The sequence below is a fragment of the Symsagittifera roscoffensis genome, chromosome 3 (assembly GCF_963678635.1).
Source record: "Symsagittifera roscoffensis chromosome 3, txSymRosc1.1, whole genome shotgun sequence".
Taxonomy (NCBI): Eukaryota; Metazoa; Xenacoelomorpha; order Acoela; family Convolutidae; genus Symsagittifera; species Symsagittifera roscoffensis.
This window is the reverse complement of record NC_087064.1, coordinates 27,830,871-27,855,543: the sequence shown is the minus strand read 5'-3', so window position 1 is coordinate 27,855,543 and position 24,673 is coordinate 27,830,871. Positions and strand designations below refer to the sequence as shown.

Below are 24,673 nucleotides of genomic sequence, written 5' to 3'. Positions count from 1 at the left end.
CTGCTCCGATCCATACATAGGACTCTCTGTTCTGTTGTCTCTTAAGGTTGTCCAACTTTCTGGAATAAGAGTCGAAGCCTTTTTAATATCTGTACCGTCAAAACAGATACGACCGTTTTTGACGCCTGATTTAGTTCAATTGTTTAGTTTGTCAATTTTACGCGGCACAAAAAGTAAGTCGAGCTCATCAGCTTCTTTAATGAGCCACAGTAAGAACACGTCAAAAACGATTTATGAAATACTGGCTTATTTACGATTTCCAAACAAAATACCTCAAATTTTCGAACGGTTAAGTCCTTCCAAATAGTTTCCTCGAGCATTTGCCAATTTCAATAATTGCAGAGAAAACGACAAAAACGTGCTGAAAAAATTCGAGCATTTTTTTCCACTAAAACTAAAAAGTTGCACATTCTATGTGCCGTGATTGTAAATACTTTCGAACTGCTAGATGCTGCCAGATTAAGTAGTAAGTATTGCCCATCAGAAATTGACAAAAGCTAAGACTTCGGATCATCAATTGAGATGCTTCTTCTCATCAAAACATTGACCGAAAGGAGTTTCCTAAAGCGTAAAACATGTTTAAGTTGACCGTAGTGTTTTTTAAACTTGATGCAGAAACGAAATTACTAAATGACACTCACACTTTCTTAAAAAAATCGTAAAAAAAACGAACATTATTTTCCTGTGATCAAAGAATTAAACGAAGGCCAAGGCAAAATCCAAAAAATCCAAGCGAAAATAAGGCGGACAAAATATCAAAGCATTCAAGGTCTTCAATACGGAGCTTTTTTCCGTCAAAACAATTGCAAGAGCTCCCAGCTGAAAAATTAGACTTTTGTCTTGATGAAATTATTGGCTTCTAATATCCTATGGATCACTTGCTCCTATTTCCCATTTTATATTTGAGCCAAAAAAAAATCGTTTAATTTTGCTCTTCTTTCATCTGATTATTGAAATTTGATACGGTTGGGTCAGTGTAAACCGATCATAATTCGAAAGCTCTCTGCCAAACGTCAACAAAATCTGTCTGGTTTCCATTCAGCGCATTGTTAAAATCATTCCAAGCTGCTGGCTCAAAATAAGCAGAACCCTGCCAAACTAGTTTTCAAAAACATTTGGATATGCATTCAGCGGTTCGCTCTCAGTTGCTTAACTGTAAAGAGCTTCTATTGGCAACTTCAAGTCGAACTAAAAAATGAGATCCTCATTATTAAAAGATTTCCACAGACCTGTCTTTTTTAATCGACTGGCCATCTATTTCTGAATTTTTTGCAGATTGGCCTGCCTAAACTGAAAAGGCAAACTGGAGATATTCTTGTATTGGTTAAGCCCGTTTCGTTATTTTTTTGCAGAAAACCCAATTTGAGAAAAACGCGTTTTAATTTTCAAGTTTAGCTCGTTTTGTCCGGTTAATTTAAATCAGCACTGTATATGTAAAACATTTTGAAATCAAAATCACAAAATTTCAAATGAGCGATTCACGAAATGAGCAATCGAAGTTTGAGTAGAAATAGATTTAGAAAACAAACCCACCAAAACTTCAATTGTGAGCGAGTCAACAAAAAAGGCAATCAAAGTTTTTGACTCAATTTTTGGCGTTAACCGAACTAAGATACTCCAAAGAATTCCGCTTAGAAAATTTTGACATAGACTAGCGTATGATGCAGCTCCGGCGCTTCAATAAGATTAATGAACAACGAAATGAATGCAAACGTAAAAGTGAACGCGGTCACCCAACAAGCTATTAAATTCAAAAAATGAACGATTAATGAAAATTTCCACCTATAAACTTTTTAAAAACCTACATGGTAAATCTCCAGAACTACTGGATTTCAGATCCGCGTATTTTCAACTCAATACCAAAACACTTACGTGACCGACAGCACACCACTGATGTTCCCATATTTTCACCTCAGAAACAAAACCCTAAAATGGCCGACAGCAAAAACTTTCGAAACAATTTTAGTTGCAAAATTACTAAATCATTAATGAGATTCTTCTTTAACTTAAATCTTCATTTCGTTAACCAAAACGTATATCAATTGTTGCCATCAATCCTTTCATTCTGCGTAATTATTTTTGAACAAAAAAATACAAGAACAAAACGCCAATTTCGAAAGCTTGAAAAATTTGAAAAATACTACAAGGCTCGAGTCCACATCAAAAACTGCTGGAAGTAACCTGAGATCACCCAAGCAAAAAATTGACAATTTCAGATTTTGAAAAAAAAACATTTTTAAACTTAACACTTGAAAATTTTCTGAAAAACCACATAAAACGTCATATTTAGGAAAGTAAAAGGCGTTGAGCAGTCATTTAGGCGTCAAGACATAAATCTCCCGAGAGCACCTTGACAGTTCCTCATTATAGACTTTGAAAGTTTTGAAAAAAAATCATTAAAAAAGTAACATCGCGGAAACTCAAAGCATTTGAGCAGCCATTTTTTATGGCAAGATTTGCAAATCCTGAGAGTACCCCGACAGCACCAACAACAGTCTTTTGATTTTTTTAGATCTAAGTTTTCTGACAATTTAAAAAAATCCAAAAAACCTCATATCTCGAAAACGATTTCAGCAGTCATATATGGAGGCATGATTTGCAATCGTAGAGGCTACCCTTACAGCACCAAACTATACAGTTGCTGATTTAAAAATTCTGCAAAAAGTCACAAAAACCGTCATATCTCATTAACTGAAAAGATTTGGGTATTCATAATTTGAGGCGAAAATTGCAACCCCTGGGGAAAACACTGCATTCAAACTGGAAAGTCATAACAAATTCGTAACCTTTGCAATATACGATATAGCTTAAACATGGAAAGAATTTTCGTTAAACATGCAAAAATATTACGTTGAAAAACCTTAAATATGGCGAGATGGTGAAGCCCGCAATTACCACAGAGGCAAAGCTGTGCTCCGCAAACACTTGCGAAAACACTACCAAAAAGCAGTTCTATCAAGTGAAATAAGATAGTAGAAATAAGCCTAGAATTAGCAAAAACTCGGCTACGTGTAGGATTCAAATCTGCGAGCTCTTGCAATCAAGAGAATTTGAGCACACGCACTAAGCCACTTAATCTTAACAACCGACAAACACTAGTCACAAAAAAAGCAGCTAAATATGCTAATAAATTGCCAAGGCGATTCATCAATTAAGGAATCAAATACAAATTTTGCCCGTAATAATTTGGAATACAACAAACTGAAGGCATCCACACTAACTTTGCATGTAACCAATCACAAAGCATAAAAACAATCTATGTAAAAATAATGCGTTTCAAAAAAATTGCTAGATAGTGAGTTAGAAAATTTCTGAAATCGAGTTTTTATTATTGCTGTTGCTTGAAACAAATTACTTTTTTCGGTACATTTGATGAATTTCAAATGCATGAACTGTGTTAACTTATGGCTATTCGAATGTCAAAGCACATGCTATGAAAAATCTGTAAAGGTGCCCCAAAAGTGGAAGCAATACTTCCAATTTAGGTAGGAAAAAAAGGAGGTTCGTACTAATACACTCACTTCGCAAGTGTAAATATATAATAGATGACATTTCTTGACTATCACACGAAAAAAAAATTATTTCTACAGAAATTAGAAGATTAAACCTCAATAAATTTTGTTGAGGCGCATAAGAGGCTCATTTTATTCAGATTTGTTAGATTTGTCAGGGTTAGCAATTGACCCAGTAGTTTTTGCGCAATATTTAACTGACTGAAAAAAAGCCAAAAAAGATCTGTTTTTGTGTTAAATTTTGGGTTCCAAAGTTGAAAAATAAAAAGCAACATTTGATTTCTGATAAAATTACCAGCTAATTTTGCTTCCATCAATTTTTTTGCTTCATTTGAAAACAATGCGTTTGAAATTCAAGTTTAATTTGTTTTATTTTCGCAAAAATTAAACACTTTTTAAAGCTGATTGTTTGTCGTGTATTCGCTAGTGAAACCAGAAAAATGTGCAATAAGCCTCGAATTAGTACGACTTTGCTACGAATTGAATTTGAACCTGCGTCCTCGATATTTGGAGTCTCACACCCTGCGTGCTCGCCACCAACGCTTAACAACCGACAAACACTAGTTACGAACAAAGTTCTATAAAACAAATTGCTTATGCGATTCAGCAAAGTTGCACCAAATACGAATAGACCCAATTTGGCCTGTAATAAGTTGTGATATAACAAACTGAAGGCATCTACGCTAACTTTGCATGTAACAAATTCGAAAGCATAAAGCCATATTATGAATAAATTATATTATGTATCTTATATTATAAAGCCATATTATGTATAAATTCGAAAGCATAAAGCCATGTTATGGAATATATTGAGGCGGAAAATTCTGAAATTGAGTTTTTACCATTGTATTGATATCTGAAGCCAATAGCTTTTTTCTGTTCATGTGAACAGTAAGAAATGCATCAACTGTGTTCACATATTACTAATCGAATGTCAAAGCACATGCTATCAAAAATATGTAAAGGTGCCCCAAAAGTGGCACCAATATTGGCGACTTGGGCTAGAAAAAAAAAGAAAAGTGGTACTATTAGACTCCGCTCACTAAAATTCGCTAGTGTAAACAGCAATGTTTGTAAGAGAAAAGTCACATTATTTGTTCATCATACAGAAGACTTAACCAATTGGAAAATATTAAGTTACTTTTTACACAAGAAAATTCATTTCTAAAACTTTAAGCAAAGATCAATTTTCTATGCCATTTCTAGTTTCGTTATCGTAGAGCTTTGAAAAAACAGAAACTTAATTATCAGTACGAAATATCAGCGAAATGACCTATTGAGCTTTTCGTCAAGATTAAAAACTAAAGCTTTTCCCAAAGTTTACAATAAATTGGTTTCGCTGTAAGCAAAGCACCTGATAGTGGATGTTTTACAAAAAAGATACTATAAAGTTTGAATTGGCTTGATCCTGTAAACTTATTTATTATCAAAAGGATTTAGATAAGAAACAAATACGTACAAGTATGTGAAATTTAGATTAAGATAAGTACAGCATTACGGACATTGCACAGTTGCACAATCAGCAAATCCTTCACCTGAAGCCGTGCAGATTATCTCTTCGCCTTTGAAGGGGTATAGTGCGAGAAAAGAACTAGAAGCTACGTTATTGGGAGGCTTCGCTATCTCTCCAAAGCTCTCAGACTCAGACTCTATTACCTACATCAGATCAGAATATATAGACGAGTGAAGCACTAGTTTTAAAATTGACTTGCTCCAGATCAAGGCCAACTCCATAGGTCGTTTGCGTCACCTTCTCAGATCAATTTACAAGACGATGAAGAGTGAGTTGGGCATGAGTAAGGCCGCCAGCAAGTAACAAAATAAATATTGCATCTATTTGGCAAACGAATAATTTAAAATAAAATCGTGCACAGCACTTGACAAAATATACCGTATAAATTACTTCTTCATTACCAATTTATGTCTTTTCAATTACTTATATGTCTTATTTTTTGTTTACCACCCATTACTTCAAAACAATTTCATCGCAATTTGGTTCCTTTCCAGATATTCCCAGTTTGCTTAAGTGCTCTAGTACGCTATGATGTGTCAAATAAGTCTGTATCGTCCATTTACAAAAGTTACGTTGAAAATCGTCACTTCTGCTTTTCTCAAGCTAACTCCCATTATTTTAAATTTAAGGAACCCATTTGTTGAACCCATAGAACCATTTTTCTTGCCAATAATCTCATGAAAAAGCATTTAGATACTAGAGACAGCATTTAGATACTCGAGACAAGGAAAATACACCAAGCTATTTGATGACTAGCAATGGATCACGTACAAAAATATCCGGCACGTTTCCAAAACCACAACGTTAGGGCAAGTTTAACTTAATCTACAAACTGCTCGCTATAAAAATTCACCAAAACAAACTAATGAAACAAGGTACAGCGAGATTCAAATTAAATTACAATCAAAAACTACCAAATCACATGAATATACATCGCAGCAAAACTTTCTAATTTCTTGCTCCAAGAAAGTTTTTGAAAAAACTGATTTCGCTTTATTAATTTTCAGAAAGTTTTGGCGAGAAAAAGGAGGAAAAATTAGTACGCATCCTGAGTGAACGTCGATTGGTTGATTTTGTGCCGTTAAATTGCATATTGAAGATTGCAAGTTATTTTTGAATTAAGTAGCCAATAACTTAAGGCATGGTTCATTTAATTTATTGGTCATAAATTTAAAATAACTCTTTTAGCATCGTATTCAATTTTCGGCAGCCGATGGTAATTCTTTCAATAAGATTCTCAACTTCTGGTTCCTCGGGCTCTGCACTTTTCAACCAAAGTAACTTTCTGAATCATTCTGTAAGCCACAACGTAGTCTCCGATTAATTTTCGTTTGAAATAATTACGCTTTCGGGGCTCTGAATTTGTCCTTCTTTCTGTTAATGTATTCTCAGTTATTAATCTCAGTAATCCCGGGGACTGTACATGCCGGCTAGTTCCTTCGCGAATGTTCTAGAAAGTTCTTTCCTCTTCAGTTTGAAGCTGTCTGTCACTAGGCCTGTATCTGGAGTCCATACCACCGGGGTCAGCACCATCTTCTGAGGCATCTCCATTCGGTCCAACTTCTTCTGATGACCATGTGTCTTGATGTCCTGAACAAATAAAATATGTTAATAATGATATTCTATGCACAAAATACGTACAATAATTTCTCAAAGTCTTTTAAATAAATATCCTTCCCAGGTAATACAAAATTGCAGTAAATAGAAGATGCATTTATTCATGAAAAATAGTTGTAATTTTATAAGATAACCAACTGAGTTGGAAAAGAGTAATGAACGCAGAGAAACTGAAATAAAAACTGACTGGTTTTCTCAGAAATCTTTAACTTTTGAATTTCCATTTTCGTGACCTTTACACTTTTGTTGTTCGATAGTGGAGTTTGCCTTCTTTTAACAATGGAAATGCACTGAACTTGAAAAAAAAAATCACAAGTCAAATCGGGAAAAATCAAAGTTGAGCATGAACAAATTTTAAGACTTTTTCCTGAAAAAAAAATCAGCAAGACCTATATAAGATTACGTCTCAAACGGCATAATTCCCAAATGGCATAAAAATGGAAAGTTTCCCAAATGGCATAAATTTTATGCAACAGTTGCATTACAAAAATCGAGAAAAACTTTTTCGTGAATGATGTGAGACAATTAGTCAAGTTGCCAATTCAAATGTTGATTGACATTTTAGCTTGAAAATTTTTTATGATTTTTTATCAAAACCAAAAAGCATAAGCTTGCGGTTATTGATAAACATCTTGTGGCCAATTTTTCCGACAAATTTGTCAATTAGCATTTGTTTGGAAGCAATTAATTTCAAATATTGTTCACACGTTTTCGTTCCTGGCAAAATGTTAGAATTCGAAATTGATAGAAATTGTTTGAATTACAATGAAAACTTGAAAATTATGCCATTTGGGAAAAGTTTCATGTTTATGCCATATGGCAATTATGCCAGTTGGGAAACTACCTATAAGAGTACTCACTACATTCATTACTCTTAATATAAAGCCTTCGTTTTATGTTCACCGTTCCCTTTCTGCAAAACGGTTATTGCAAAAAATTGTCCATGAAAGAGCTAGAAAAGGCAAAATCGGCTCAATGACATTTAATTTTAATCCATTGCTAAGTAATTGTATCAAACACTTCCGATTCCCACACCCGCTGAAACATGACCGCTTGTTTGAGGATCATTACAAAATCATTCTATTTAGAATTGATTTACTATTTTTCATGGCAAAATGTCGCTTTTTGAAACGACATCAATTGTCGCTGCAAGCTGCAAAACCATTCAATGTTTCAATTCAATGACAAACTTTAAAGTAGGGCCTTAATGGGGCGAATGACTAACATCGAATATGGCCTTTTGTATTTGTTGGTTCTGACACAGTCCCTCCATCGAATTGTCCTCAATGTCCAGCTGGGCAGCCAACTCCAGAGTGGCCTTCTCATTGGGCACTATCACACACACCGTGTAGTTCTCAGTGCTCTCCGCGTACACCATCACACACTCCACAAACCTAGAGCACGTCAAATAGCAAAAGGAAACAAATCTAGGCTGGAAACAAAAGACGGCGAACGAAGCACACTAACATGAAATGTCCCAAATTAATTTTCTATTCGCAGAGCGCTAAAAAACTTGAATGTAATAAAACTGAATTTTCACACCCTAAATAAAAAACTTATCCTCCTATTATAACCCTGCTATCTTGCTTTTTCGAATTTAGACTTAACAACGAGCCGTTTCACACTTTCTCGACGATTCAAATCAATTTGCTCGAGAAACATTTTTAAGTTTCGTTCGATTCACGACTGAAAGGGCTTTAATATGATATATCACTCGACCCTTTCCGATGATTTTTTCTGGTAATTGATTTTGCATGAAAAAAAAAACACCTGAAGACACAGTTCCTCCCCAGTTTCAGTGGTCGGAACAAAAACTAAAAAACTGTCTTCTAAAAAACTGTCAGAAAATGCCTTCATTCAAATCATCAAAAAAACAATAAGGAAAAATGCTTCTTTACGTAGAGGATTTTTGAAGTGAATGTCAACAGCTTTTTGAAGTGAATGTCAAGTAATTAAAATTATTCATATGACAAGTTTAATTTTTTTTGAGTTGAACGTAATCAGGGGTTTCCCTGAATGCATCAAACTTTGGCCTTTAATGCCCGCAAATTAGTCTTTCATATTTTTTATGCATGGCAGAAAAATCATTTTAAAGCAAAAACATTTAGTCTAAACATATTGCAAGATCTGAGCTGAATATTAGACTGACCTGTTGGTCTTGATGAGCATTTCCACCTTTCCGAGGGACACATACTCGCCAGTTGCCAACTTCACCAGGTCCTTCTTCCTGTCTATGATCTTCAGTCTGCCCAGAGAGTCTATCTCCCCAATGTCGCCAGAGTAGAACCATGTCTCTCCTTTGTCATTGCGCACGAAACTCTCTTCAGTCTTGTCTGGGTTTTTGTAGTAGCCTTCTGCCACCTGCTTTGACCTGGAGAAATAATTTTACATTTTTCAAGCCCAATTTGAATTCAATTTTATGAACAAACCTACAACCGTCTCACTTTCATTTGAAACCAAAACTGCTGCCACATAGAATGATTAACCGTAAAATGCAGGAAAAAATGAAAGATAGAATTCACCCATTTGCAAAATTTTGTTGTAAATGAACTGACAAAAATTAACTAATCCAAAGCTTAAATAAAATTATATGGATTTTACTTGATTACGATTTCTCCTCTCGGGTTCGGTTTGTCAGTCACGCAGTAATTACCCTCCTCCCAGTCCACCAATTTGATCGTCGCCCCCCGAGTCGGTCCGCCAACTTGACCTAGTTGCATATCATATCTGTCCACACACGAAATTCCACCTGTAGTTTCAGTCAACCCGTAACCTTGAACCACTGGACAACTGAAGCATATCTTCATGAACTCGTGAGTCGAGGCCGAAAGAGGCGCTCCGCCCGAGAGCAGGTAACGAACTCGTCCTCCGAGTGAGTTGGCGATCTTTCTGAATACGATGAAGTCGATTATGGGAGTTGGGAACTGTCTGGAGATCTGTCTTGCCTTGTATCGCATGGCAAAGTTGAACAGCATTCTTTTGGGAGTGCTCATTGACTTTACCAAGTCCAGAACACCTGAATTACATAGGTTTCACGATACCCAAAAACCGTTTAAGCTTCATGATCTAAGTTATCAGACCAGAGTATATCATCGTAATTAAATTAATCAACTTAGACATTGGAGCAACAAAGGGCTCTCTTCTCTCCCGCACATTTCCAGATTCCCCCTTGAGCGATGTTACAATGAAAAGTATGATGAACAAATCTGTTCACAAAAATTGGTTTGTTCAACATGTCAAGTTTCATTGCATTATGACCACGTAAAATAGTTTTTCAAAGTTGTAATTCAAATGTATGTGAGTGTGAATGGGGCTGGGGGTGGAAAAGAGCCAAGAAAGCAAGTTTTTAACACAGAGGCGAAGCGGATATTTGCAGCACTTTGGATGCAGCAAACATATCGCAATATAAGAGAGTGAAGAGAAGAGACGGAAATTTAAATAAATTACTAGAAAAAGTCAAATTTCACACCTTTGACAAGGAATAATACGCAAAAACAACGTTAAAAGCATTTTAGTGGAATTTTCCTTTCTCTCAACAAAATAAATGAACTGAATTTGAAAAACAGCTAAAGACAAACTGCGAAAAATCAAATCAGATCTTGAAACAAAACTTGTACACAGAGGCGAATTTGTGATACCACGTAAACACAACTTTGCAAACACGCAGCCAGAAAATAAAGGAGAGCCAATAACTCGAAAAAAAACATAGTAAGCAGAAAATTAGAAAATTTTAACATTTTTAAATTTTCGAATAAAACATAGATCAAGTTAAATCATTCAAATTTCAAAATTTGCTCATAAATGACACTTTATTTGAAATCCAACCCATGTAAAAAAAAACAGATGGACCCCGTTGTTATGGCGAACCCCGTTTAGCCGGAAACATAACTTGTCATAAAAATTTTGAGCTATAAAGTTTTGGAACTCATAGTTTTTACGACCCATCCTGAATCGCACAAAAGCACAAAGGAAACTTTTGCCTTCGAAACGGCGCAAAATAAAATGACTACGCTACCATAACCTATATCAAATTGGAAATTTGATAGAAAAAATGAATTAAAATATTCATAATCATAAGTTTACAAATTACAAAACAACTTTCAATTATAGCAAACATTTTAAAAATACTAATCATTCTTTGTAAAAAAAAGGCGACTAAAAAGCGTGTCAGGTCATAAAAATTGCATTCAAAAAAATTTATACACATATATAAGTTTATTTGAGAAAACTATTAAAAACCTGCGATAAACTACGGAATACTTTTAAATGAATTTCGAAACATTGAGCATGTCAGTGCCAGTTCCAGATTCCAGTTACAAATACACTTACTCTCATTAGTGAAATGAGGAGTTAATTTGATCATATGAAAAGTAAAATATAAACGAATGATATTTTTCGAAAAACTATTGAATTCAATTTCCCGTAATTTTTAGCAACCAAACATTCACTTCAGAGAAAATTTTCGAAGAAATATATGATCTTAAAGCTCTTTGATTTTCAAGAACCATTTATGATTGTCACTTTTTTGATATTGAACGAATTTAAAAAACCGGATCAATAGGTAAACATTTCGCTGGAAAATCTATAAATTAAAATCAACTTTCGAAACAAGAAGGAAATCAATGTTTTTCGTTACCTTAACTTTTGCTGAATGAAAAAAAGGCAAAAAGTTGAACAGCAAAAAAATCAAAAGTGAGCATGAACAAATTTCAAGGTTTTTTTGCGAAAAAAAAACAATTATGACCTAAATAAGGGTCTTCAGGACGCTTTAAAAAGCGTCGAAAAAAGGTACATCGAAAAACTTGTCTCGTATGGACTGGCCAAGACAAACCTATTTGGTTTTCTTACTCAAACCTGTAAAAATCCTCGTTACACCATAAAAACGATGTTCTGTGAGGTGTGGCAAAGGAAAAAGAGCCCTCCAATGATGTGCAATTTGATGGTTTAAAATCGAGAACTACAGAACCGAGCGTTAAATTAGCTCAGACAAAAATTACCACGCGTTAACTAACGCACAATACTTGGGTAGACGTCCGTTGAGCCGAGAAAGTCTCCAAGAAAAAACTTTCCTCGCAAAAGAAAGCATGAAACGCACTTTTTTTGCTTTCATTCAGAGTCTCGTGTGTTTCTCGAGTAATTATGCCCCAAAATTATGTAACAAAACATAAAATAAATAACAAAAAATTACTACTAGTATAAAAATAAATTCGGACAGGAGTTTAAAAGACAGACATGCTCAAAAGATATTTCCTGGTCAGAAAAATCTATTGACTCATAAGATTTTACAATTCGTTGAACAAGTTATTAACCTGTTAAACGGCCTTTGTTTCCATTTGTTAACGCGTGCTAATCGCAAGCAAAAAAAATCACGTACCAGAAGAGTTGAAATCCATTTTACAGCATTGTACTTAAATTTAAGGCTTTGATTATCATTTAACAGAAGCGAAGCAGATCTTTGCACCACTTGCAATACAACACAAACATAGAATGACAAACTATCAGGCAAAAAAGAGATGAAAGCCGCGTTGAAAAAAGGTTTGGAAATATCGATAAAAATTTAACCAATTCTCAGATCTTTGTCTCAAAAAAGTTTCACCTTCAAAAATACATAACAAATAAGACAAATAACAATTGTGTGCGTCGAAAGACAGCGGTAACAAAGCGGACAACTTTTAAGCAGAAACTGTTTCCTTTAAAGACTTGAAAACTAATAGGAAGCTTTTTTCGCTCGTCCAAAGATGCAATATGATACCACTAAGCTGATTGGGTATAAAGCAAAAAAAAATTTTAAGGAAACAAAAACCAAAGGAAAACGAAAAAAAAAAACAAATTAAACAAAAACGGAGTTAGTATATTCAAAACCAATATTTGAAAAAAAAAAACAAATAATGACAGGCGAAGCTGAGCTTCGCAAACGCTAGCTAAAACACGTCAAAAAAGAGCTTTATAAAGTGAAATAAGAAAAATCGAAATAAGCCCCGAATCAGTAAAACTTGACTACCTATCGAATTCGAAGCTGTGACCTCGAGATTGATTTGGTGTCTCACGCCCTGCCCTCTGACCAGGAACGATTAACAATCGGCAAGCATTAGTCACAAAGAAAGCAGCTGAATTTGATAGTAAATTGCAAATGCGATGCAGCAAAAAAGGAACCAACTACAAATAGACATAAATTTGCAAGTAATAATTTGAAAGTTAACAAACTGACGGCATCAACACTAACTGTGCATGTGATAAAATGGAAAGCATCAAACCACATTATGTATAAATTATGCATTTCAAAAAATTGCAAGATAAATTGAGCTGGAAAATTTCTGAAATCGAGTTTTTATGATTGTTATGTTGTTTGAAACGAATAGCTTTTTTTTCGCTTCATTTGATGAATTAAAAAAGCATCAACTGTGTTAAATTATTACAATTCGAATGTCAAAGCACATGCTATTAAAGAGCACTAAAATTGCCACCAAAAGTGCCATCAATATTTGCGACTCAACCTAGAAAAAAAATAGTCGTACTATTACACTACGCTCACTAAAGTTCGCTATTTCGTGTTGAAATGCAAACATGGTAAAAAATATGTCTTAATGGTTGATGAAAATGCGTATTTGACAAAAAAATTCCTTGATTATGTTGGAAATGCTGTTTACAAGAATAAGTCTATATTCCGAGTTGACAACTCTTGCTTATCGCGAGCACAATCATCGCATACGTATGAACCGAAAAAAAATTTTGTGCATCTGAGCAAACTAAAAGAAACAAAGAAAAATGAAGAAACAAACAAAAGCGTAGTTGGTAAACTAAAACCAACATTAAATAAAGTCAAAATAAGGACACTGAGGCGAGGCTGCGTTTTGCAAGTACAAGCGAACAAACGCCACGAACTAACTTTTTCAGTCGCAAATAATGACAAATTAATCTTCACTCCTCGGATATACCTCTTTTCCAGTTGGCTGCTATACTGAATTGCCACACTGAATCTTATAGAAATCAAACACAAGTGGCAAAAAAAGAGCTTCAAATTTCAAACAACACAAGTTTTGCATTCAAAAATTTGGAACTTGAGAGGCTAAAGGCAACCACACAAACTCTGCATAAAGGAAACCAGAAATTATGAATAAATTATGCATTTCAAATTCGTCAAATATACTAAGTTGGAATAATTCCGGAAAGAACTTTTATTTTTGATTAGTTGTATGGAACAAATAGCTTACTTCGCTTCAAATGCATCAACTGTATTAATTTATTAATAATCAAATGTCAACGCACATGCTAATAGAACGCCCTTTCAGCCTCCTGCTTCAAAAATTCACCTCAAGCAACACTAATAATTGCGACTTAGGTTGGGGAATAATTGCATCTTACTATCAGAATAAATTTCGCCTGTGTAAATAGAGCGGCTAATTGAAAGCAAACATGCTCAAAATGTCTGTGGTTGACAAACGTGCCGTTTTCAGAAAACGATTCATTTATTTTTACATTTATTATAGTTTTCAAGAATAAATATGTTCCAAATTAATAATCAATGCCAATCTTGATCAAAATGATAGCCTATGAAAAAATCGAGCGGAGTAAATGATTAAAACAGCATGACACTCAAGAACTAACAAAGAGGACTTGACTTCGGAAGTTGTCAGCGTAGAAGAAATAACTAGAAACAAAAAAATGACAATCAATTTTTTAATGTTTCAATTTATTTGAGTTATTAAATGAGTTCTATATTGGGTTGAATTTGAGCATCCGAAAATTTAAATCTGAGGCCAAAGTCTTAACAATCTCATAAGCAGTATCGGAAATTTGTACCAAACAAAATATTAGGTAAATAAGACGACAGCCAGTTAGCTGAAAATCAACTTAAGTTGTTAGGCAAAATTTTAAGGGAAACTATACAAATAGTATCCACGAAAGGCATGTAGGTGCTGAAATTAAGGTGGTATACACAATTCGGAAGCTAAACAGAGAGCTACAAGCCGAAAAATCATCAGCAAAAGAAGTAAAACCGATGTTTCATAACTATACATACAACCAATCTTTCAAAATGAATGAAGACAGTTTGAAAAAAAAACATGCCAATACAACAGAATGCAAAATTAGCTTCGGAACAAAACTAAACAAGCAGTAACATAAAACAAAAACACAAAGCCCTTCATGCCAAAATAACATCAAAAATTTTTTTTTAAAATTATGAGAACACATTCCCCTCAGAAAACACGCACACAAAAATTTTCTCGGCCATCAAACGATACAAAAAAACGTCCATTTAGTAGACATAAAAAAGTAGAAACCGACCAAGTCGAAAAAAGCAGACAAAGAAAATTGAGAAAAAAAAACAAAATTTTACACAGAGGCGAAGTTGCACTTCGCATACACAAGCAAAAACATGACCGAAAACGCTACTGGGAAAAACTGAATGAGTAAAACTTTGAGTCTACATAATTGCTAAGTGACGCAAGCCAATTATGACGCATTAGCAGTAACAGTCAATTTGAAAAGAAATTTACCAACTAACATGCTTCAATTTATAGAGCGGACGCATTTTATTTAGTATACGAAAAAGTTCATTAAAAACATGCTACCCTGCTGTGGTTCGAACTCTCTAATTTTGCTGCTGGTCTCCTTGGCTACCTCTACGCTACAGAACCATTACACCTTGAAGCTAAAGTGCTATTTGTAATACAATAGTGTGTGTTGATATCCTTAGCATTTGCACAAGCGAGAATACAAAAACAAGCAGCTCTATAAAGTGCACTAAAAGGAAGAAATGACTCGAAATAGTAAAAACTCGGCTATTTCTCGGATTCGATCAGCGACATGGAGATTATGAGTCTACAATACTAACCACTCAACCACGGACGCTTCACAAATCAGAGACACTAGGCACAGATAAAGCAGAAAACAGATGCCATGAAAATTCAAATGCTACAGATCGTGATTATATCAAAAGTGCCACTAAATAATTGAAGACTTTTAATGAACACTTTTATTTGCGAGGTTAGAAAAAAAAGAGGTTTCGTACAAATACACTAACGCTCGCAAGTCCGCTAGTGTGAAAAAAAGAAAACTTAAAATCCGCAAAAATCTTGTTAAAATAAACAGACCGACGATATTCTAACAAAAAAATTTCTAGTTTGAAAAGAATACAGTTTCTGGTCGGATTCGAACCACACGCCTCTTCGCCATATGCGTCGGATGGTTCATTGATTTTGAAATTATTATAAAGCAATATGAACAATCTGCGAAATATTGTGAAAAAAGATGCTTCCGGGAAAAAAGTCTTTTACCTGGTTGCAACACCCTTACTTATCGCAAGGATAAACAAAACAGCATGAGCCAGAATCGTCCATTAACACTCAAATAAAGAATCTAACTTTCACGACCAATGGAATAATAAAATTTTCAACCAATATCAGACACGCCCAAGAGACATCGTACAGGGTGCGGAAAAAAATCATCATGCAGCACTTGCAGTCGTTATTTGAACAGCAGGAAAAACATACGTATATCTCACTGTCGAGAAATAAGGGTTCAAAGCTCTAAATTAAATTTTGTTCAAAATCAATTTTGTTTGATTATTTGAAATGATAACTATGATTTAACATCAACATTTTGAGGCTTTTTGAATATTTCATTGAAATTAGCTTCAATCGCTTTTCTTATTAAACGGCATTAAGCTCAATGGTCTTTCAAAACGGGACATACCTTTGTATATTCTGTCCATGACTAGTGGCACAGCGGTGAGGAGGGTAGGCTTCAGTACCACTGCGTCTCCAACGTCTCCTTTCCTGATCTTGGTACCCTTGTCGGAAAGTGTATGAGGTGAAGAATATCCTATCCTGCAGCCTATAAAATTATGTTGTTAGTCGCCGTGCATACGACTGATGGAAAAAAATGAGACGGTCTAAATCCCTTTCAATTCTTATCACAAATCAAGAAACAGAAATTTTGAATTTCGTATCAAAATATATGAATTTCACTTCAAATTTTGTATAAATCGATGTCGTAGTCTTTGGCAGTTATACTCACCATAAAACAGACAAATGAGTTCACATGTCAATTCGAGTACATGTGCCAGAGGCAGGTACCCAATGTAGGTGTCATTCACTCCGATACCCTCAATATACTCTGGGAGATTCTCGATCGCAGCCAGCAGATTTCCATTTGTCAACATCACCCCCTTAGGCAGTCCGGTACTACCACTGGTGTACATGATTACCGCCAAGTCTGAAAGGGTGGGCAGGGCTGGTGGTTCCGGCAGGGATTCCTGGCTATCTCTGCCTAGTTGCAGGCACTGCTCGTAGTTGAACACGTCAATGTTCTGGGGAAACTCGGATTTTGTTACTTTGTCGATCTAACACAATATAGGGCCATTTATAGTTTCAATTGCCATCAGATTCCAATAATAATGGGCTTAAACCATAGCACCAGAAAACCGACAGCGATTTCCTGACTCTCTTATGATCAAGTCATGGCTCGCTCTCAAGATCAAATTTGTATGGCATTTACCTGGTTTGGGAACCATACAATGGTAGACACGTTATTATTCGAGGACTCCCGCTCTATCCTCTTGATCTTACAGAGTCCGTCTGCACTGGCCACTAGTATACTAGCTTCACTCTCCGTTATCCCATGTAGCACTGCCTCCTCACTGAGGGTGGAGTAGAGAGTCACTACTGTGAGGTTGTACTTGGCACAGCCCAAGAACGCCACCACCCACTCGTATCTAGTCTCTGAAACAAGCAGAACTCATATATTTATTGTCGTCGACATCATTCATCTTCATGCGTCTGTTATTAACTTTTTCTGGGTGTACTTTTTTCACCCTCTTAAGAGTGCCGTCGGCTCCCGGCTCCAGAGTGGCATCGGTTTCTAAATCATCATCATTTTGCTTTAATCATACTAGTTTTCCAAATGTAAAGTCGGTTACATAGCTCCGAATTTTTGTTAGTTTTTGTTTTCGAAGTCGATTATATATATAACATAATTAACCGTAAAACGGTAGATAAGTTGTGCTGAAATATTACAGTGCATTTCAACTCCGATCGAAATCAGAGCTAAATTATATAGCTACATTACAGCAGTCAATAATGTATTCAAAGCCGGCTCGTCAAGCTATGAGCCGCATGAAACACAATGTCATGCCCGATAAGAGGTCCCGAAAAGTATGGATAGCCTGTGGCGATTTAACATTGTTGTTTCCTAGCATCATCTTCAAACACTAACAATTGAACTCACTTCACAAAAAGTACTAAGATCAACCTGGTATCAAAAATTCGCATAGTTCCTGAAAGACGTTCGTTTCCTTATTGATGCAAAAAGGCCAACCTGAGAAAATGACGATATTTTTGTTGTTCAGATTCCTCTTCTGGCTATTCTTCGCCACCAGAGTAGCCAGTGCTCTGCCGAAGTTGTCAGCAGCCTCTTCTATCTCCGAGTAGGACAGCCACTTATAGCCACCCATGACATACTTCTGGAACACCTTTCCGTTCGGCTGCTTCTCATCTTCCTCCGACAGGATCTGTCTGTATCCCACGCAATCCCGGTGCTTAAACCTAAAACATTCTCTCATTCAGCAAGAGCAGCCTTTAAAATTTAGAAAAAAAACAAGTTGCAGCGTAAACAATAAGCCTAGAAAAACATTATAAAAAGGATACAAAGCCGACAAAGGATACAAAGACAACGCTAGACGTTTATTGACCCAAAATAATGATGCCATAAAAATTATTTTGCATGAAGGTATGCTTCCACCTTCAAAACGATGCAATAAGAGGCAACTAAGCCGATTTAACATCGGAGTTGATAAATAAAGAATCAAGATAAAAAATAATTTCAGTTAGAATTTCAATATTTGTACCCTCGCCAATGCTCAATTGTAACCAAAAAGCGCTCAAAAATTTATAATTCCATTTTTAATAACCAATTAAGAGGCAATTAATCCAAAAAAAAACAGCTCGAAGCTTTAAACCCATAAAATAATTTGAACAAAAATAAATTCTTACTTTAGTTAGGACAAAGCTGCGCAGAGGAGCTTCGCGCCTCTTGCGATAAATCATAAGCACAGCATGGAAAACTAGTCGACAGAAAATGAGACGAAAATTACGAAGTCAAAAAAATTTGTAAGCGTCGTTTGAAAGCGTCGACAGCCTTATCTATCGAATTTTCCATACGAAATCAATGAAGATATAATTCGAGAAAGACAATTGCCAGAGTCAAACTGGCCTTGAAACAGAAACGTTTATCAAGTCAATAATACTTGGAGAGACGACCGTTGGGTAAAAAATTAGCTGTGAACTATAAAATACTTCAGTTTGTAAGTCATCCTCCCCAGAGCATACAAAATTGAAAAAATTCGCTTGTCAATCGACGCAATTATAGTCGCCTCATATTGCGTCGATTGACAAGCGAATTTTTTATAAATACCAGAAATTTTTTATAAGAAATACTTGATATAAGAAATACCGAAAACTTATTTAGGCCGGAATAAGTTGCTACACACAAAAAACTGGAAGCATTACAAATCTGAATTACTATAATTACAGCCAGCCTAAAAAACACAGATTTTGAGTAGCAACTTAACATGCAAATATGCTAAAAATACGTCTTTCATAATTGTTAAAAAAACTGAAAAAGACTGTTTCAACTTAGGTTTTCAAGTGGCTTCTTCAATGGAAAAATTACACTTTCATTTTTCTCAAAACAACTATATAGCATAGAGGGGTGCATAGCGCCGAATGGTCCACGAGGAAAAGGATTCAAGATCAGAAAGAACTAATTCGAAACTGAAGTAGCAGACTATTATTCACCCCTCCCCCTTTTAAGTTTCTACCGTAAATACTAGTTCTGGAAAACATTTGACACAGTGGCGAACCTGAGCTTCGCATCACTTGCGATACAAAGTTAAATTTTATGAAAATCAAACGAAAAAAAATCAAAAAATCCTTTTTGTCAATAAAAATTGCAAAAGCCCAAATTATCCGGAACAAAATTGCCTGCACCATTTCTAACATCCTAAGAACAACTGCAGTTTAAATTGCAAATAGCTAAAAAAAAACGATTCTTAGATCCGGCAACTAAGCCGACAAAAGATAAGCAGACAATAAATAGGCCGAAACTTTTTTGAATCAACAATTAACGTCTGAAAAAAACTGGTCTTGGTCAGATTCAAACCCAGGACCTTTGCCTTCCCAGGCGTATTCGTTACCACCAGGCTAAGCGTCCAAGAGACACTACAAATTTCGAATTCATTATGACCAAGGTACCACCAGTTCAATTAGTTCCGTCGACAACGTTGTTTACGAAAAAAAAAGACTAGTAACCAATTGCAATACCCTTGCTATCGCAAGGGTAACAACGATTACAACACCTGCTAGGGCATGGTCGTTTGGTTGCTGATGAAAGGCTACGAAAAGTTATTGGCTTGTTTTTTTCTTCCAAAATTTTTATCTTCTATTTGCACAATGAATTTCCGCAATTTATGGCGCCGAAATAGGTGAGTTTGAGTTACAGATGCAAGTTATTCAGGAACAAGCCAATAAGGGTGGCCAGTCATTAAGCAGAATGGTCTAAGAGTAGAATGGGTCAAAGAGCAGAAAAACAGAAAAATATCATTTTTTATGAGTTAATCGGTAAAGTAATTATCAGAAATGTCAATGATACCAAAGAAACAAACATTTTATGCATTATGTGCGTAATTTCATCAAGAATTTTTAGAAAAAAAATCAATCTAAAAACTTAATGAAATTTGTCAATTCATGCATAATTTGTTCGTTTTCTTGGTATTTTTGACAATTCTAATAATTGTTTTATCAATTAGCCCGTATACTACTACTACTACTACTAGTACTACTGAAAGAATTAACTCCCTTTAACATATTTAAAGGCATCATACAGATTGTTGAAAGGCTATTTACATGGTTTATTACTGTAATCAAGGTGTACTAAGAACGGTAATTGATACAATTACAGGCCAAAAACATAGTATAGGAGTTTTTTAAATCAAATGAGTTAACCCTCGCTTGCAGATTGTTTTTGAGTGTTTTCTTAAACGCTTCAGGATATGCAAAAAAATCTGCAATATCATTGGAATATAGCATGTTTACATATCGGCTCACGCGATAGAAGAAAAACTGCTCTGTGAAAAAGAGACGACATTTCTTGGTTGCTGTCAGTCTAGGGTAGGCAGTGTTACGAAGATCTTTGGCGGAGAAGGTAAAATTAATGAATTTGTAAATGGCGAAATCGAATTTCTCATTAAGCACTTTATTGAGGAAAACCAAGTCGTATAATGCAATGGAGAAAGATATTGGCAGGGAATTGATCACCTTTAATTGCTCAGCGTATTCACTGAGACCCGTCACCCATTTTAGACACTTTTTATTAAACAATTCAAGTTTACGCCTGTAAAGTAAGGAAGGATACCAGATTTGACTGCCGTAGAGAAGGATACTTCTGATGCAAAGTTGATAATATTTAAACTTGGTCCACAATGAGACGCTGTATGGAATGGAACGTTTGATAAAAAAAAAAAAATTTATTAACCGCAATAAGCTTGAGTTTAAGATGGTTGTCCCATTTCAAATTTTGAGAAATTGTGACCCCGAGACCTTTGATAGATGATACCGAAGGAATAGAGATATCATTAAGACAGAGCAATGTCTCCGACTCATTAGAATTAAAACAAATAAATTTGCATTTATCGGCATTAAACGTCATTTCATTTTCGATAGTCCATTGGTTAAAAAGATCTATATCTCTCATAATGTCAAAATGCGTTGCGCTGGAAAACAATTTACTGTCATCGGTGAACAAATAACAGTCAGAATTTAAAAGAGCATTTGGCATGTCATTAATGAAGAGAACAAACAATAGTGGCCCTAAGACGCTGCCTTGCGGCACTCCACTAGTAACATAACCTATCGAAGAAGATATATTTTGAATCATTACAATTTGAGGACGATCACTCAGATACGAAGAGAAAAGCTCGAGAAACGTGTAATCAAATCCAAAATTAGCCAATTTGCTTAGTAGAATATGATGAGGTACTTGATCAAAAGCTTTGCAAAAACCGAAGTATACTGAAAGCCTTTCAAGATTCGTCTCATTATTTGAATAAATTTTGTCAAGATATTCAAGAAGTTGGGTAATGGTTGATCGTTTCGTCATGAAAGCATGCTCAACGGAAGTAATATTTGGTCTCACTCGAGGATATATAAATTTAAAAATCATTCTCTCCAGAATAAGCAATAATTGAGGTAAGATGCTGATATCAGCGGTAATTTTCAACATTTTCTGGATTGTTTGTTTTTAAGATGGGTGTTATGTAAGCACATTTCCAAAGTGTAGGCTATTTTTGGGTATTTAGGACATGAACAAAAAGCTGAACGACAAGTGGCGCGATAATGTTGCTGCAGTTGCTAAGAACAAAAGTTGGAAGGTTGTCGTTGGTTAAACATGTAGTTGAAGCTGAGGCGAGTGACGTTTGAACTTGAACAACACTTATTTGAAGCATGTTTAATAGAATTGAAGGGTTGTCATGTGCATATAGAGCAGAATTCCATCTTGGTAGGAACACAGAACAGAAGTAATCATTCATAAGATTGGCTATTTCCAAAGAATTGGTAGCTTTTTTTTTAATCTTTCCAGTGCATTTGATTTGGTAGTCGTTTTCTAGTAAATGAGCGCAGATATTTAAAACAGTCACGCGTCGAAGTCGGAGATAACGATTCAAATAAAGATGTTTTGTCGAGTTCAATTGATTGATCAATATCGTATTGTAATGAAGAGAGACGTAGATTGTTATTGTTAAGTCTTGAAGCTGTTCGATATTTGATAAGAAGATGAACAGTGTGGGACGAATAAAAATAACGAAGTTGTTGCCGTCTTTTGGTCTTTTTACAACACGCAAAGTTTATTACTGCCATAATTTCAGAATACCAGTCACGTACATTATCTTCGATACTTAATGAGCCAAAACTCAAGTTTTGAGTAAAAATAAGATTATCAAAGCATGGGCTGATATTTTCATTGAAAACTGAACAAGAGAATAAGGCTTTCGAAATTTGAGAGCTTAAATTTAGCCCAGCGGTGCTCAGTGTTAATTTGGGTATTGTAAAGAAAGCAAACACGGGAAAGTGGTCTGAATACAATTTATTGTCAAAGAAAACGGTTAATAACTCAGTATGGGATGACAATATCAGGTCCAGGGTGTTACCGGATCGATGAGTTGGTTCATAAATAAGGGGTAATAAGTCGAGTTCCTCAATAGTAGAAAGAAACAAATTAGAGTAAACCGAACGACCAGAAAAAGTATAAACCAAGTATTAAAAAGTATAAACCAATATAATAAGTTTTTTTTTTATTATACTTTTTTTAAAATTCAACTGATATAATGACATATACAAAACAAACAACAAATGTGGGATGAATCATTGAGGATTGAAAAGTGAGGGGGAATGCGCTAATAGCAAAGGAACAAAGGAGCACCAGAATTGGGAATGCAAAAAACGAAATAAACTGCACAAGACTAGATGGCCCGGCTGACAATCATAGTGGCGTTTCCTCTCATGAGGCACACTGAGAGGCTCTGGAGAAGGCGAACTGGGGCAACACGAGCGTCACGTGAACCAGAACGTCTGGCATCAGCGAGGATAGCAACTGACTTGAGGGTTTTGATAGCTAAAGCGGACCAACCCCCGAGCGTTTCGACTGCTAACGGGAAAAAACTGATTCCTTGTTCCTCACAGTTTTTCTCGTGTTTCGAAAATTTGCGGTCCTCAGCAACTTCCAGGGACGCCCCGGGGGTCTCCGCCGCACGAGCGAGAAGAGATAACTGCAGCGGGGATGTCACGGTGACGTCGAAAGCAGCTGGGCGACCAGCGCTCCAAGTAGGGATAAAAATATCGCCGGGTTTGGACCGTTCTCCAGGGATGAGGTTCCGTTGCTCCTTGATGGGGGCTAAAGAGGCAGCCGAGGTAGCATTGAAAATAATGTCCCGTAGTCTGTCGTGACGGGAGATCCGGCCACCACTCCCCCCACAAGCGACAGCGTGGTCCCCGAGGACGTCCAGAATGCCAGACGGACACGCGGGGCACCTACGAGCAGACGCGAACACAGGAAGACCAAGGCGGTATCTGACAGCAGCTTGGAACTCAGCAGGTAGCAGGTGCAGGCCAAGACCTTTAATGGGGACTGCGGTAAGCCAAGCGCCGGCGTAAGGCAGAGAGAGCGACTGAAGACGAGCTTGCTCGCGGGAATCGGGAAGAGACGAGAAGAACGCGTTGTAGGTGGCCTTATCTAGTTTCTCTTGGAAAGCTTCTTGAGTAAAACCGGGAGTGTTAACGCTTCCAGACTGTTCACGGAAGTCGTTCGAGGCACGCAGGAACTCCGGCGTATCAGTGATGTCGCATTCGGTAAGAAACGAGACCAAATGAGCTGACTGACACGAAGACCCTAGGAAGGCAGGGATGTGTTGGTCGCGAGCTTGCCGGACGCCAAGTCCGCCATCTTTGATAGGCAGGGAAGACTGGGACCAGGCAAGATCAGGAACAGGTGAGCCAACTATGACAGAAAGAGCATCGCGGAGGAGTTCATCAAAAACTTGCAGGGAAGCTGCGACAGGCTGAGAGGGCGGCTGAGTGCGAAGAGAGTACGTCAGCATTGGCAGCAGCAAGGCAAGTGCGAGTGATGCCAAGTGAGAGCTGGGGGTCATCAAGAAGAGGTAACTTTTCAAGACATTTGGTGGCCTTCGAGATGCGTTTGTCCAGGACTTTAACTGAGAACTCAGTATCACCAATGGGGGCGCCAAGAAGCTCGAAGCCATTAGACGCTGCTCTCGGGATAGAGACGGGGATGGAGGAGAACTCCACAGGGGCCCACAACTCACACTTACTGTGCTTGACTTTGAGGCCGAGATGCAAGCCGTTGGAAGTGATGAGTTCGAGAGCCTTGAGCAAGGAGTCTTCGTCGCCGGCACAAATCCCATCATCAAGGTACCAGCAGTTGAGGGTGAGACCGGGGACTTCCGACTTGAGAGATTCGA

At 36.4% G+C, this 24,673-nt stretch overlaps 2 protein-coding genes across 4 annotated transcripts in view; both read right to left on the bottom strand.

The window, feature by feature from the left end:
• Positions 1-24,673, bottom strand: part of LOC134841198 (intersectin-1-like) — a 333,033-nt gene that overhangs the window by 305,973 nt on the left and 2,387 nt on the right. The window lies entirely within an intron of this gene.
• LOC134841199 (long-chain-fatty-acid--CoA ligase 4-like) overlaps positions 4,894-24,673 on the bottom strand; it is a 454,776-nt gene continuing 434,996 nt past the window's right edge. Inside the window, exons 3-10 of the mRNA XM_063857029.1 lie at positions 17,962-18,188; positions 17,143-17,366; positions 16,663-16,987; positions 16,339-16,479; positions 9,244-9,658; positions 8,792-9,013; positions 7,868-8,036; positions 4,894-6,615 (exon numbers count right to left, since the gene is read on the bottom strand). Coding sequence (XP_063713099.1) covers positions 6,427-6,615; positions 7,868-8,036; positions 8,792-9,013; positions 9,244-9,658; positions 16,339-16,479; positions 16,663-16,987; positions 17,143-17,366; positions 17,962-18,188 — 1,912 coding nt within the window. The 3' untranslated portion in view covers positions 4,894-6,426. The remainder of the gene's footprint in view (positions 6,616-7,867; positions 8,037-8,791; positions 9,014-9,243; positions 9,659-16,338; positions 16,480-16,662; positions 16,988-17,142; positions 17,367-17,961; positions 18,189-24,673) is intronic.